We start from the raw sequence: 14,473 nt of genomic DNA on the forward strand, positions 1-14,473 counted from the left end.
ACAAAGCAGAGCTAGGAACTGGGTGAACTACAAATGGCCACTGACCCTCCTGTGGTCAGGAGAACCCCTATCCCAGGAGAGGCTGGCAGGACCACAGTCCTCAAAGGGCTGCCAGCCTCTCTGCCTCCCTCCTACAAACACCAATTGAATGTCTGCTGTTTGCTCAGCTCTGTGTAAGTGCTGTGTATACTAAGAAGGATAAGGCAAACTACTATCCCCAAAACGCCTGGTGGGAGAGGCAGACATGAAACAAATATTTATATAAATCAATACATAATTATAACTGTGTCAGCTATGCTATGAAAGAAGAGCCCAGCGTCCTAGTTGGACCTCTGTCAGGGAGTCCTGACTCAGCTGTGGAAAGCAGGGAGGTTTTCCCTAAGAAGCAGTGGCATTTTGAGCTGATAGCCTGTGGATGTTAATCAGATGGGGGAGGGTATTTGCAGAGAGTTAGAGAGGGGTTCTTGTAGAGGGTTTATGATGGATGTGCAAAGGCCCTGAGGCCGGAGTGTGTGGCATGTATGAGGAACATAAACAGAGCCTTTGTCTGGAGGGTGGAAGTGGTGAAGTGGGGAGCAATGAGGCTGGAGGGGTTGGCTGCTAGATCATGCAGGGCCTTGTACACTCCGATAAGGGTTTCTGTCATTTTCTTAGAAGCTATGGGGAATCTATAAAGGGATTTAAACAGGGAAATCCACTACTAAATTTGTATCTTTTTTTTTAAAGATTTTATTTATTTATTTGAGAGAGAGACAGTGAGAGGGAGCATGAGCGAGGAGAAAGTCAGAGGGAGAAGCAGACTCCCTATGGAGCTGGGAGCGCAATGCGGGACTCGATCCCAGAACTCTGGGATCATGACCTGAGCCGAAGGCAGTCATCCAACCAACTGAGCCACCCAGGCGTCCCCTAAATTTGTATCTTAAAGAGATAACTCTGATCACATTGATTTGCTTGAAAGTCATCCAAAGGAAGTGGGGAAGGGGGAGCAGAGTAAGTATCAATGAAATAGGGACAATCTTCTGTTGATGGTTATTATAGATGGGTGATGGATGGATGGATATCCACCCTACAACTCTCTCCTTTTTTGTATATGTTTAAAATTTTTCCATGGAGAGAGATCAGTTAGGAGACTATATTCCAATGGAGAGATGATGTCTCACACTTGGTGGCAGTAGTGATGGAGGGCCAGTGATGGGCTTAGGATATATATCCACATAAAATCAACATGACTTGTTGATCTGTTGGATGTGGAGTATCAGGTGGAAAATGTCAAATATGACTAGATTTCTGGCTTAAGCAAGTAGGATACTGCTCTGTTTCACTGAGATGAAACAGGGGAAAATATATTGGAAAAAGAGCATATTTGAAGGAAACAATCACGAGTTCAGTCTTGAAGTTGTGTGGGAAATTATTAAGTAGAGATGTCAAGCTATATAGGAGTAAGGAGCTCAGAAGAAAGGTCCAGGCCAAAGGGATAAATTTCTGAGTTACTGGCCCATGAATGAGTACAGGAGCTAGGAAAGTGGATACATAAAGAAGAAAAGTTATCAACAAGGGTGCCAAAACCAATTCACTGTGAGAAAGATTAGTCTTTTCAATAAATGGTGCTAGGACTAGATATTCACATGCAAAAGCTTTAAGTTGGAGCCCCATCTCACACCATATATAAAAATAAGCTCACGGCGTCTGGGTGGCTCAGACAGTTGGGTATCTGTCTTCAGCTCAGGTCATGATCCCAGGGTCCTGGGATTGAGCCCCGCATTGGGCTCCCAGATCAGCGGGAAGCCTGCTTCTCCCTCTCCTGCTCCTCCTGCTTATGTTCCCACCACAAAAATGTCAGAAAACTTTTAGGAGAAAACGGGGGGGGGGGGCACCTGGGTGGCTCAGATCGTGATCTCAGGGTCCTGGGACCGAGCCCCACATTGGGCTCTCTGCTCAGCAGGGAGCCTGCTTCCCCCTCTCTCTCTTTGCCTGACTCTCTGCCTACTTGTGATCTCTGTCTGTCAAATAAATAAATAAAATCTTAAAAAAGAAGAAGAAGACAACAGGTGTAAATCTTTGTGCCCTTTGATTAGGCAACAGTCTTTTAAGATATGATACCGAAAGCACAGGAAACAAAAGAAAAGATAAACCGTGCCTTATCAAAATTGATAAGGTTTCCAAGAAAGTGAACCTTTCCAAGGTTCACCAAGAAAGTGAAGACAACCCACAGAATGGGAGAAAATATTTTCAAATCATATATCTGATATGAGACTAATATCCAAAATATATAAAGAACTCCTACAACCTTGAAAATATTATACCAAGTGAAATAAGCCAGTCCCAAAAGATAAATACTGTATCATTCCACGTATACGAAATATCTAGAGTATCAAATTCAAAGAAACAGAAAGTGGTTGCCAGGGGCTGGAGGGAGGAGATGGAGAGGTATTTAATGGGTACTTCAGTTTTGCAAGATAACAAAGTTCTGGAGATGGATTGCACAACAACAGGCATATGTTTAACACTACCAAAGGATGCAAATGCACTTAGAAATAGTTAAGATGATAAACTTTATGTTATGTGTTTTTCTTGACCACAATTAAAATACTTTTTTTAAAAGAACTCTTTTTTTTTTTTTTTTTTTAAGATTTATTTAGGGGCACCTGAATGGCACAATTGGAGCATCTGCCTTTGGCTCAGGTCATGATCCCTGGGTACTGGATCAAGTCCCCCATTGAGCTCCTTGCTCAGGAGGGAGCCTGCTTCTCCTTCTGCCTGCTGCTCCCCCTGCTTGTGCTCTCTTTCTCTCTGACAAATAAATAAATAAAATCTTACAAAAAATTTTTTTAAAAGATGTATTTATTTATTGAAGAGAGAGAAAGAGAGCATACTTGCAGGAGGTGTGGAGAGGGGCATAAGGAGAGGGGGAGAGAAATCCAAGCAGGCTTCCCACTGAGAGTGAAATCCCACCCAGGGCTCCAACTCACAACTCAATCTCATGACCCTGAGATCAGCACTGGAGCCAAAACCAAGAGTGTCCACCCAGGCACCCATAAGAAGAAATGAATCTTACAAATGAATGATAAAGACAAGTAATCCTACTAAAAATGGGTACATGTTTGAATAAACATTCTTCCAAAGGCAATGTCAAATGAGCAATTAGTACATGAAAAGATGCTCAACATCATTAGCCATTGAGGAAATGCAAATCAAAACCACAATTAGATATCCTTTCACACCCACTGGGGGACCATGATCAGTATTAGGTGTTGGTGAGGATGCAGAGAAATTGAATGCTTGCACATTGCTGGGGGAATGTGAAATGGTACGACTGCTTTGTAAAAGTCTGCTGGTTCGTCAGATGGTTAAACAGAGTTCCTTCAGGACCCAAAAGCTGCCCTCCTCAGTATGCACCCCAAAAGAACGGAACACATGTCCACACAAAGTCTTTTTCAAGAATGCTCACAGCATTATGATAACGAGCCCCCCAAATGGAAACATCAACAGCCCCCAAAATATCCATCAGCTGATGAACAGAGAAACTGTGGTACATCCACACCATGGAATATTACTGAGCCCTGAAAAGGAGTGAAGCGTTCATACAAGCTACAATATGAAAGAACATTGTGCTAAGTGAAAGAAGCCAGTTACGAAAGACCACAAACCTATGATTCCCTGTACAGGAAATGTTGAGAACTGGCAAATCCTCTGAGACAGAAAGCAGATTAGTGGTTGCCAAGGTGCTGGGGGAAGGGGAAATGGGAAGTGACTAATGTGGGTAGAGTTTCTTTTTGGGGTGATGAAACTGTTCTGGAATTAAACTGTTCTGGAATTGGTGTGCAACTTGGTGAATACATTAAAGCCACCGAATTGTACACTGTAAAAGGGTGAATCTTATGGTATGTGGTTTATATTTCAAGGAGGCGTTGAGGGTGGAGAGAAATCTGGGACCCGAGGAAGCACAACACTGAAAGACTGTGTGGGGGAGAGAGTCCCCCTAGGAGACTAGGAGGGAGAGAGCCAAGAGGTAGAAAGAACACTAGGGGTAGGGGTTGTCATGGAAGCTGAGGGAGCGTGTCAAAAGGAGGAATGGGAATCAGTGGTTTGCTGCGAGGCAGGTAGGAGGAAGACTGAAGGCAGTCGCTTCAGCAGCAAGTACATAATGGGTCCCTTCAGTGGGGTAGTGGGGTAGTGGGGTGGTGGGGTGGTGGCGTATGAGGCCAGACCCAGGTGCTAAAGACCTGCTCCTGCTTCCTCCCTCCCAGGCCGGTGACCGCACCCCAGGGACCGCCGTGAGGGCAGGTCTCTGAGTACAAGCGGGGATGTCGATGAGCGCAAGTCATGGGCCGGCTCACACCAACCTAGGATCCCACTGCCTTCCTCTCAGTGAAAGTCGGCAGAGATGCCGAGATGCCGGAGGACGGGAGAGGGTTCCTTGCCGGGAGGGCGCTGCCATCGCCGGCAGCCTCACTGCCGGGGGCCAAACCCCCACCCCCACGGCGTCCTCACCTGCCGCTCCTCCACCCTTGGCGCGCGAGCTGCAGCCCGAGAGGCACCGTCCATTTTCGGCGCCTGCCTCGGCAGGGGCTGGGAAGCCCGGGGTCACCCGGCGCCAGAGGGCGGCCACACCCAGAATTCCAGCCCCACAAGGAGCGCCAGCTCCCCGAGGCGGCGGCCCGGTGCCAGGGATCCCGCCTACCCGCCCAGCCCAACCTCCGAATGGGCCGATGGGCCCTGAAGCCTGGACAGAGGGGAAGCCAACGGGACGGGAGATGCTGCCGCGAGTGCAGCAGCTCCGCTGCACCTCCCGGCCTCTCCGAAAAAAGGATCCAAGCGCCCCCTCATCCGAGGTCCCATTTGGGATCGGTGTCCAGCACCCAACCTGGTAGCTGGCCCATATTTGAGACCGCCGAAAGCAGGGTCTGGCTCGTGCCCTGCCGCAGGCTCTGGACAAGGGGGCTCCCCCAGACTGTGCTGCAGTGAAGGGTTCAGATTCCTGAGCCATGACCTAGTCTCATGCGGCTGGCTGGGTTCTGGGACCTCTTCCTCCAGGGAGAACTCCAGATTGTCTGAAACCCCTAGGAATGCCTGTTCTCACCCCCATTATTCAACAATGTTCTGGACGTTCTAGCCATTGCACAAAAGCAAGAAAAAGAAAGAAAAGGTTTAGACACTAAAAAGAGAGAAATTTTCTTATTTATTTATTTATTTTTCAAGTAAGTTCTACAACCAAAGTGGAGCTTGAACTCAGGACCCAGAGAAGAGTGGCATGCTCCACCGAGTCAATAGCCAGGTGCTCCCCCCAGAAGAGAGAAATTTTATTTGAAAGATGATAAACTATCTAGAGGATACATAATTAACTAAAAAAAAAAAAAAAAAAAAAAAAAAAAAAAAAAAAAACAAAAGAAAGTGGCCCAGACATTCTTATATTTAGGCAGTAGACTAGGCAGAGCTTTGGTGGGGGTAGACACATACTGAGTTCTTATGGAGTTTATTATTCTAGGGGTTATAAGGTCAGCACAAAAGTCATAAAAGTAGTTTCTCCGTAGACCCACAGTAAAAAAAAAAAAAAAGTTATATATATATATATATATATATATATATATATATATATATATATGAAATATTTGGTAAAATGATTCTATTCACATGGAAACAACACATATAAAATACCTAAGAATAAACTTTTAAAATGTTGAAAGTCCATGAGAAGAAAACCACAAACCACAAACCTTTTTTAAAAGACATAAAAGAAGACTTGAATAAATGTTCTTGAGTGGGAAGATTCAAAGTTTTAAAGGAGAGAATTTATCTCAAATTTAATGCAAGGGCTTGCCTTACCAGATGTCAGAACAAACTACAAAGCTAGAGCAATCAAAATACCATGGTATTCATAGGAAACAAACTGAGGTTTGTTGGAGGGGAGGGGGGTAGGGGGATGGGGTAACTGGGTGACGGGCATTAAGGAGGGCACATGATGTAATGAGCACTGGGTGTTGTATGTAACTGGTGAATCACTGACCTCTTATTTCTGAAACTAATAATGTACTACATGTTAATTAACTGAATTTAAATAAAATAAAATTTAATTTTAAAAAACCAAAATACTATGGTATTTACTGGCTTAGGAAAAGATGAACAGATACTAACAAGGAGTCCAGAACATGATCTATGGCTCTCTGGGAATTTAGTACATGATAAAGAAGGTGGTCCAAATAAGAAAGAGAAGAACGGATTGTCCAATAGATGGCATTGGGGCACCTGTGTAGTTCACACCATTCACAATAATTAATTCCAAAGAGAGTAAACATCCAAACATTTTCTAAATCAATGAAGAACTAAAACAAAATAGAGGAGAGTATTAAAATATTAGGAAAGATTTTTAAAAAAGATTTCATATATTTATTTGACATAGACAGAGGTAGCAAGAGAGGGAACATAAGCAGGGGGAGTGGGAGAGGGAGAAGCAGGCTTCCCACTGAGCAGGGAGCCTGACAAGGGGCTCGATCCCAGGACCCTTGGGACATGATCTGAGGTGAAGGCAGACACTTAACAACTGAGACACACAGGCACCCCAGGAAAGATTTTCCTAAGCAAGATATAAAAGCCAGAACACATAAAACACATAATTGCATAAAAAATAAAAACTTTGTACATCAAAATTTGAACAAAGAATTGATATTCTTAAACATAAAATGAGCTCATCCAAGTCAGTAAGAGGAAGTAAATGATCTAATAGAAATATGACCAAAGGGGCGCCTGCGTGTCTCAGATGTTTGAGGGTCTGCCTCCAGCTTGGGTGATGATCCCAGGGTCATGGGATGGAGCCCCATGTCAGACTCCCAGCTCAACAGGGAGCCTGCTTCTCCCTCTCCCTCTGTCTCTCCCTGTGCTCTTGTTCCCTCTGTCTCTCTGTCTCAAATAAATAAATAAAATATTTTTGAAAATAAATATATATAAAATAAAAATAAAATAAAGTGAGCAAAGAATACTGAACAGGCAAGTTATAAAAGAAGAAATAGTTTTCATAACTATATTATTGGCAAACATTTACAAATTTAGAGTGCTCAGTACCACCAAGGATGTGTTACAAATCTACAGATCCTTTGATCCAAGAACTCCATCTCACAGAATTTGGCATAAAGAAATAAATGGATAAGTAGGCATAAATTTATATTTGTATGTTTGACAAGTATGATGAAAAAGTGGAAATACCTAAATAATATTCTATCAATATCATATATTCCTATGCAGTTGACTAAAATAGTGGGGTATCGCTGCATGGGCTCACAGAGAAAAAGACCCAAAATGTGTTGTTTAGTGAAAAGTAGGTACAGATTAGTACATAAAAGATAATGAATCCATTTATAAAATTTAACCTTTTATACCAAAAGGCATATATCAAACAGTGATTATATCTCATCTGAGAATTATAGGGTGATTTTTTACTCTTTTAAAAAAAGATTTTATTAATTTATCTGACAGAGAGAGTGAGAGCGCCCATGCAGACAAGCAGGGGGAGTGGGAGAGGGAGAGGAACAGGGAGAAGCAGGCTCCAGGCTGAGCAGGGAGTCCAGTGCGGGGATTTATCCCAGGACCCTGGGACCATGACCTGGGCTGAAGGCAGATGCTTAACCCATTGAACCACCCAGGCGTCCCCGATTTTCTACTCTCTTAATTTCTCTTTTATTTAAACTTATTAGAAGCATGTAATACTTTCAAAATCAGCAAAAAACAAGATTGTTTTTAATATTTAAAATAAAAGGTAGAAATGATATCTTCTTTTATACTTTTGAAACATCAAAGGCTTTAAAGTTTAATAATACCTGCTGTGGATCAACATGCTGATCAATGGGCAGTCTCACCCACTACTGTGTGGCAGGGGAGTGCGACAATAGGCAGATACATTTCATATGTAGATACCCATCAGACCCATAAATTCCACCCCTAACAATTCATTCTTAGAAAATAACTGGACACAAATTTAAATGTATAAGCATGTTCACAGGACTGTAGTTAGAAGAAAAAAAGAACAATAGGGCAGGAACAAATTGTGGTTTATTCAGGGATAAAAGGCTATTTAACAATTAAAATGATATTTATCGTAGCAAAACTAAATCTATAGGAACATGAAAGGATAGCATTACATAACATTCATAACATTGGGAAAAGCATTATATAGAAAAGCATGCAAAATAAAACGTATGTGGGAAGGATGGTCACCAAAATATCAACAATATTTTTCTCCATGAGTTGGGGTTTAGGTGTTATTTATTTTCTTTTCTGTATACTCTGCCTGAATTTTATGATCACAATACACTATTCTCATTTGGTGGAAAGAATAAAAAGGAAGAAAAGGATACAGCAAGAAAAAGACTTGTTTCAAGGGCACAGCGATATTAATAGATACTTCTGATACTCCAAATTTCTAAAACCTCATTCTTCTTACATGAAGAGGCTTAGAATCCAAGAGAAAAAGAAACCTTGATTTTAAAAATGAACTTTGCCAGTGGAATCTGAGGAAGGTCAACGGGTTATAGTAATATCAACTTTCTGGTTGAGAGACCATGGTGCTCTCCTTATGCAGGATGTTACCACTGGGAGAAACTGAGTGGAAGGTACATGAGATCTTTGTATTGTGTCATAATATTGCATGTGAATCTACAATTACCTCAAAATATAAAGTTTATTTCAGAAAAATAAACTTTGCACCTTCAAAAGGAAAACAGACCAAGATTTCTTAAGGCTGAGTCTGGCTCATCAGAAGTCTGGTCTCAGATTCTCAAAGCTGGAAGCACCGCAGGGAAACTAACTTTGGTGAACACCTACTGTGTCTCAGACCCTTACTCGGCTGGCTGGACAACCTTCGAAGCCAACGGGATGTGACTCTGTTTTGCGGATGGAGAGAGGGAGGCTCAGAGTCAGTATTATCTCAGTAGTGGAGAAGAGACTTGAACCCAGGTCTGTCGCTCAGCCTCTTCCAATTATTCTATCATAGTTCATCCATATCTGGGAATGACTTACAAGAAAAACAAAAACAAAAACAAACTCCTGGGTGGCTCAGTCGGTCAAGCACCTGATTTCAGCTAAAGTCATGATCCCAAGGTCCAGGAATCAAGCGCCCTGTGGGGCTCCTTGCTCAGCAGGGAGCCTGCTTCTTCCTCTGCCTCCTGGTCTCCCTGCTTGTGTTCTCTTTCTCTCTTTCTGACAAATAAATAAAATCTTGGAAGGAAGGAAGGGACGGAAGGCAGGCAGGCAGGCATAAATCTTATTCAGCATTATCCACATCAAGCAACTTGGTGAAAGAAAGAAAGAAAGAAAGAAAGAAAGAAAGAAAGAAAGAAAGAAAGAAAGAAAGGAAGGAAGGAAGGAAGGAAGGGAGAGGAGAAGAGAAAAAAAAAAAGAAAAGAAGGAAGGAATAAATCTCATTCAGTGTTATCTACATCAAGCAGCTTGGTATAAGGAAATAAATAGTCCAGTGGGTGGTGGGTGGAGGGGGGAAGGTAAAGTTGCAATCAGGCACAAGAAATTTAAAAATGTGTGCCTACATGTGAGTATCATCCTTCAGGTGTGTCATGCAGAAAGTTCTGTTAGAATGTTCTTTCCAACACCTAAATGGACCTCGTTGTAACTAGTGATCCTTCACCAAGGGACAAATCTTTGTCATCCTGTTCCTTCCTTGATAAAACTAGATCTCCACTGATGGTGCTATACCTCAGTGACCAAAGAGATGAAGAAAGAACATTCTTTATAGAAAGATTCAAGCTAGGGGCGCTTGGGTGGCTTGGTCAGGAGAGCATGCAACTCCTGATCTCAGGGTTAGGGTTAGGGTTAGGGTTAGTTCCAAGGGTCAAGCTCCATGCTGGGTATAGAGATTAGTTAAAAATTGCAAGGAAAAAAAAAAAAAAGAAGAAGAGATGAAAGGGGAACCTATAGATTACGAAAGATTATAGAGACATAGATATAGAGATTCAGTATGTTAACCGGTTGCTTAAACCTCATTCAGATCCTTACTAAACTAAACAAATGGTACAAAGACGTTTATGAGACAATGGGAGAAATTTAAATGCTAACTTGTTGATGATTTTAAGGAGCTATTGTTATTTTTTTTTAGGTGTGATAACAGTATTGTAGTTATGCTTTTTTTTTCATTTATTTTTTAAGATTTTTATTTATTTATTTGACAGACAGAGATCACATGTAGGCAGAGAGGCAGGCAGAGAGAGAGAGGAGGAAGCAGATTCCCCGCTGAGCAGAGAGCCCGATGCGGGGCTCGATCCCAGGACCCTGGGATCATGACCTGAGCCGAAGGCAGAGGCTTTAACCCACTGAGCCACCCAGGTGCCCCTGTAGTTATGCTTTTTAAAGGCTTTATCTTTGGGGCACCTGGGTGGCTCGGTTGTTAAGTGTCTGCCTTTGGCTCAGGTCATGATCCCAGGCCCCACATTGGGCTCCCTGAACAGGAAGCTTCTCCCTCTCCCTCTTCCTCTGTGTTCTCTCTCCCTCTATTGGTCTCTTTGAAGTAAATAAATAAAATCTTTAAAAAAATAAAGGCTTTATCTTTTATAGATACACATTGAAATAGTTGTGGATAATATAATATCTTAGATTTGGGGGCACCTGGGTGGCTCAGTGGGTTAGGCCTCTGCCTCCGGCTCAGGTCATGATCTCAGGGTCCTGGGATCGAGTCCCGCATTGGGCTCTCTGCTCAGCAGGGAGCCTGCTTCCTCCTCTCTCTCTGACTGCCTCTCTGTCTACTTGTGATCTCTGTCTGTCAAATAAATAAATAAAATCTTAAAAAAAAATAATAATAATATCTTAGATTTGCTTCAAAATAATCCAGGAGTGAGAGAGGAGGAAGGTACATATGAAACAAGGTTGGCCCATAGCTTGGTAATTTTTGAACCTGGGTGATGGGCACATCCTGCTTATTATACTATTCTCTCTCTTTATATATGTTTGAATTTTTCTACAATAAAAGGATTTAATGATGAAAAATATAAGCATTTTTCAACTTGTTTCGTAGTCAAGGAAGCCCAGTATGAATATCAATTCTGAGGTAATGTCGCTGGGTTGTTTAAAAAAAAAAAAAAAAAAAGATTTGTGGAGCGCCTGGGTGGCTCAGTTGTTAAGCATCTACCTTTGGCTCAGGTCATGATCCTGGTGTCCTGGGGTCGAGCCCTGCATTGGGTCCCCTGCTCACTGGTGAGCCTGCTTCCCCTCTCCCACTCCCCCTGCTTGTGTTCCTTCTCTCACTGTTTCTCTCTCTGTGTCAAATAAATAAACAAAATCTTAAAAAAAAAAAAAAAGATTTCTTTATTGGGCACCTGGGTAGTTCAGTCAGTTAAGTGTCTGCCTTTAGCCCAGGTGGTGATCCCTGGGTCCTGGGATTGAGTCCCACATCGGGCTCTCTGCTCAGTGGAGAGCCTGCTTCCCTCTCCCTGTGCCTGCCACTCCCCCTGCTTGTGCTCTCTCTCTGTGTCAAATAAATAAAATCTTTTTTTAAAAAACCATTTATTTATTTATTCTAGAGAGAGCAAGTGAGAACTCGTGCATGGGCAGGGGGAGGGGCAGAGGGAGAGAGAGAGAGGAAAAGCAGACTCCCACGAGCAGGGAGCCCGACATGGGACTTGATCCCAAGTCCCTGAGATCATGACCTGAGTGGAAACCAGGAGTTGGACGCTTCACCAACACAGCCACCCAGGCGCCCCTATTGCTGGGTTGTTTTAAAATAACATTTCTGGACAGTCCTTCAAAATTCAAAAATTATTTTTAAATCGCAATTTGTGTGGCCTGGGTTGGTATGGGTAGGTTTTGAGTAATCCAGTAAATTTTGACACCTATTAGAAACATTTAAATTTTTTTCCACAGAAGAGAGAGAGAAAATCCTTAGGACTGGTCACGGTGGTTTGCTGAGGCATACCACCCAGGCTGCTCCGACCCTAAGTCAGAGAACAAGAGGGATGACAAAGAAATGAAATGCCGGTTGGATTTTGGCAATTATTTAATATACCATTACTGCGCCACATCAACCTGCTAGGAGGAAACAAAATTTGTGTTTGATTTAAGCTAATTGTTTTTTTTTTCTTTTTTAAAGATTTATTTGTTTATTTGAGAGAGAGAGGGGTTGGGGAGAGGGAGAGACTTGAGCAGACCCCGCACTGAGTGTGACACGGGGCTCCATCCCAGGACCCTGAGGTCATGACCTGAGCCCAAACCCAGAGTCAGATGCTTCGCGGACGGGCACCTGGCAGGCTCAGTCAGAAGAGCATGTGTCTCTTGATCTCAGGGTTGTAAGTTCAGGCCCCACTTTGGGTATAGAGATAAGTTTTAAGTAAAAAAAGAAAGAAATAGTGGCAGCCAGAAACCCGTCTGTTTAAAAAACTCACCTTGTGATTTTCTAAGAGATATTAAACATCAGCTGAGGAAACATGTGGTTATGACTAGGACTCAAAGAATGGTTCAGTCTCCACGGGTTATTAAAACTCCTATCCTAAACTAGGACCAAGCATTTCTTTCTTTTTTAAAGATTTTATTTATTCATTGAAAGAGAGAGAGACAGACAGAGCACAAGAGAGGGGAGAGGCAGAAGGAGAGGGAGAAGCAGGCTCCCCACTGAGCAGGGAGCCGGATGTGGGGCTGGATCCCAGGACCTGGAGATCGTGACCTGAGCTGGAGGCAGACGTTCAACCATCTGAGCCACCTAGGTGCCCCAGGACCAAGCATTTCTAAGCCAGTAAAAATGTGTAGCTGTGGCAGGGAGAAGGGTGGAAATAGCTTACCCTAGAGAGGTTTACATTCCTGGGAAAAAAAAAAAAAACCCTTCCTTCTGGAATCTATTCTATAGCACACAGGTACTCCTTGGGGTGGGGGATGGGGGGCAGTTACTTCTCATCACATAGAAAGCTCCATTCCCAGGGGTCCCTGCTATCCCTTCCTCCTTCCTTTCCTACATGAGTAAACACCTGGGGTTTCATCAAAGCTGCAAAGGTTGGTGATGACGGAGAGTGAGACTGATGCCCTGCAGCCTGAGTGAATAGCAGCACAGTGGCCTAAACCGACTTCATGCCAAACTTAACCTTGGCACCAGAGGCAGTGGCAGAAATGTAGGGGCCTATGTTCACTTTTCAGGAAAGGAGAAAAGCAAATTATTTCCTGGTGTCCAAACTCAGACACTGGACACTGGACCAAGTGGAATGCTGTTTGGTTTTCCATTGTGTGTGTGTGTGTGTGTGTGTGTGTATTAAGTGAGTTCTATGCCCACTGTGGGGCTTGAACTCATGACCATGAGATCAAAGGTCATGTTGCTCCACCAACTGAGCCAGTCAGGCACCCCTTGATTTCATGGACTTTCTGTAGGGAGTCATAGCAAAGAAGAAATTATATGAAGAAATAAAATACCATCAGAAATTGAGGGGAAATTGAGGCAAATAACAGAATCACTTAATGTCATCATAGAGAACACCCTTGGGAGCCCAAAATCCAATTTCCTTACCTTATGATGATGGCAAAGCAGACCCAGAAAGGGGACCTGGCTTTCCCCAAGTCTTAGCAAAATAAGAACAGCGTGAGCCTTAGAACTCACTTCCGATTCCCAGAGCAAGGCTCTTCATGCTGTTCCGATAAATACAGTATGTGGCATTGCTGGGGTGTGGGGGACCCAGCAAAGCCACAGCTTCACCAGATTAAGGACTGGGCAGAGCCCCCCCAAGCAGGCACTTGGAAGAGCTTCAGGGAGGCTGGCTGGCATAAACCCATCCTGAGTCCTGCTGACCCCAACCTCAAGGGGTCATCGTAGGTGGGAGAACTGGCACACAGGTCTTTCTGGTCTGCATTAAGGCTCTTGAGGGAGGACTCACCTAAGTTCAGAAATTTGAAAGCAACCTGGAACATCAAGGCACAGATTGGCCCAGGCTGTCCCCTCTAGGCTAATTCCCAAATTTCTCACTTAGGCAAGTCAGGAAGAACTTCATCTTGGTCCCAGCCCAAACTCTGGAGGAGGCTTGGTGGCAGTCTCTATCAGCTTTGCCCTCTAGTCCTGTCCGTTTGCCCCAGAGATGCTCACTGCTTACGTGGTCAAACCATGTCTGTCAGCATGGGCTGGACTCTAGCCAACATAATCAGAGGACTGGGCAGAGGGCATACTGACCCTCTCACTGCAGAACGGGAGGGACACCCTCTCTACGCCAACTCTCCCTGCAACCCTATAAATCTTTTAAAGGAGCTGGACCTTAGAGCCAGCTAGAGGTGTACATGGGGCAAAGACATCACAGATTGTCAGGGCCCTCTCTTATTCCCTAAGATCCTGACAGCCGCAAGGATGGGGCACCCTTAAACAACCATGAGGAGTGGGGAGACAAACCAAGTAAGGGCAAATGAGGCTGGGTAGAGACCCACCAGCCTCTGAAAACAGGGCAGAGGGAGCCCCTGAGGATTCAGCCAGTTCCATGAACCTGTGTAGAGCGGGCACAAGACTCACACATTCACCCTA

At 43.7% G+C, this 14,473-nt stretch overlaps 1 protein-coding gene across 21 annotated transcripts in view; it reads right to left on the reverse strand.

The window, feature by feature from the left end:
- The window catches only part of GRAMD2A (GRAM domain containing 2A), a 34,654-nt gene that overhangs the window by 19,157 nt on the left and 1,024 nt on the right, over window positions 1-14,473 (reverse strand). Inside the window, exon 1 of one of the 21 annotated variants that reach the window (XM_082735760.1) lies at window positions 4,492-5,301. The exons of 9 other annotated variants lie outside the window; for them this stretch is intronic. In XM_082735760.1, coding sequence (XP_082591886.1) covers window positions 4,492-4,987 — 496 coding nt within the window. In that variant the 5' untranslated portion in view covers window positions 4,988-5,301. Of the gene's footprint in view, window positions 1-4,491; window positions 5,302-14,473 lie in introns of those variants that run through there. 11 more of the 21 variants (XM_082735743.1, XM_082735759.1, XM_082735761.1 and 8 more) reach the window with 11 other exon arrangements.

Source organism: Mustela nivalis, assembly GCF_964662115.1.
Source record: "Mustela nivalis genome assembly, chromosome: 6".
NCBI classification, from domain to species: domain Eukaryota; kingdom Metazoa; phylum Chordata; class Mammalia; order Carnivora; family Mustelidae; genus Mustela; species Mustela nivalis.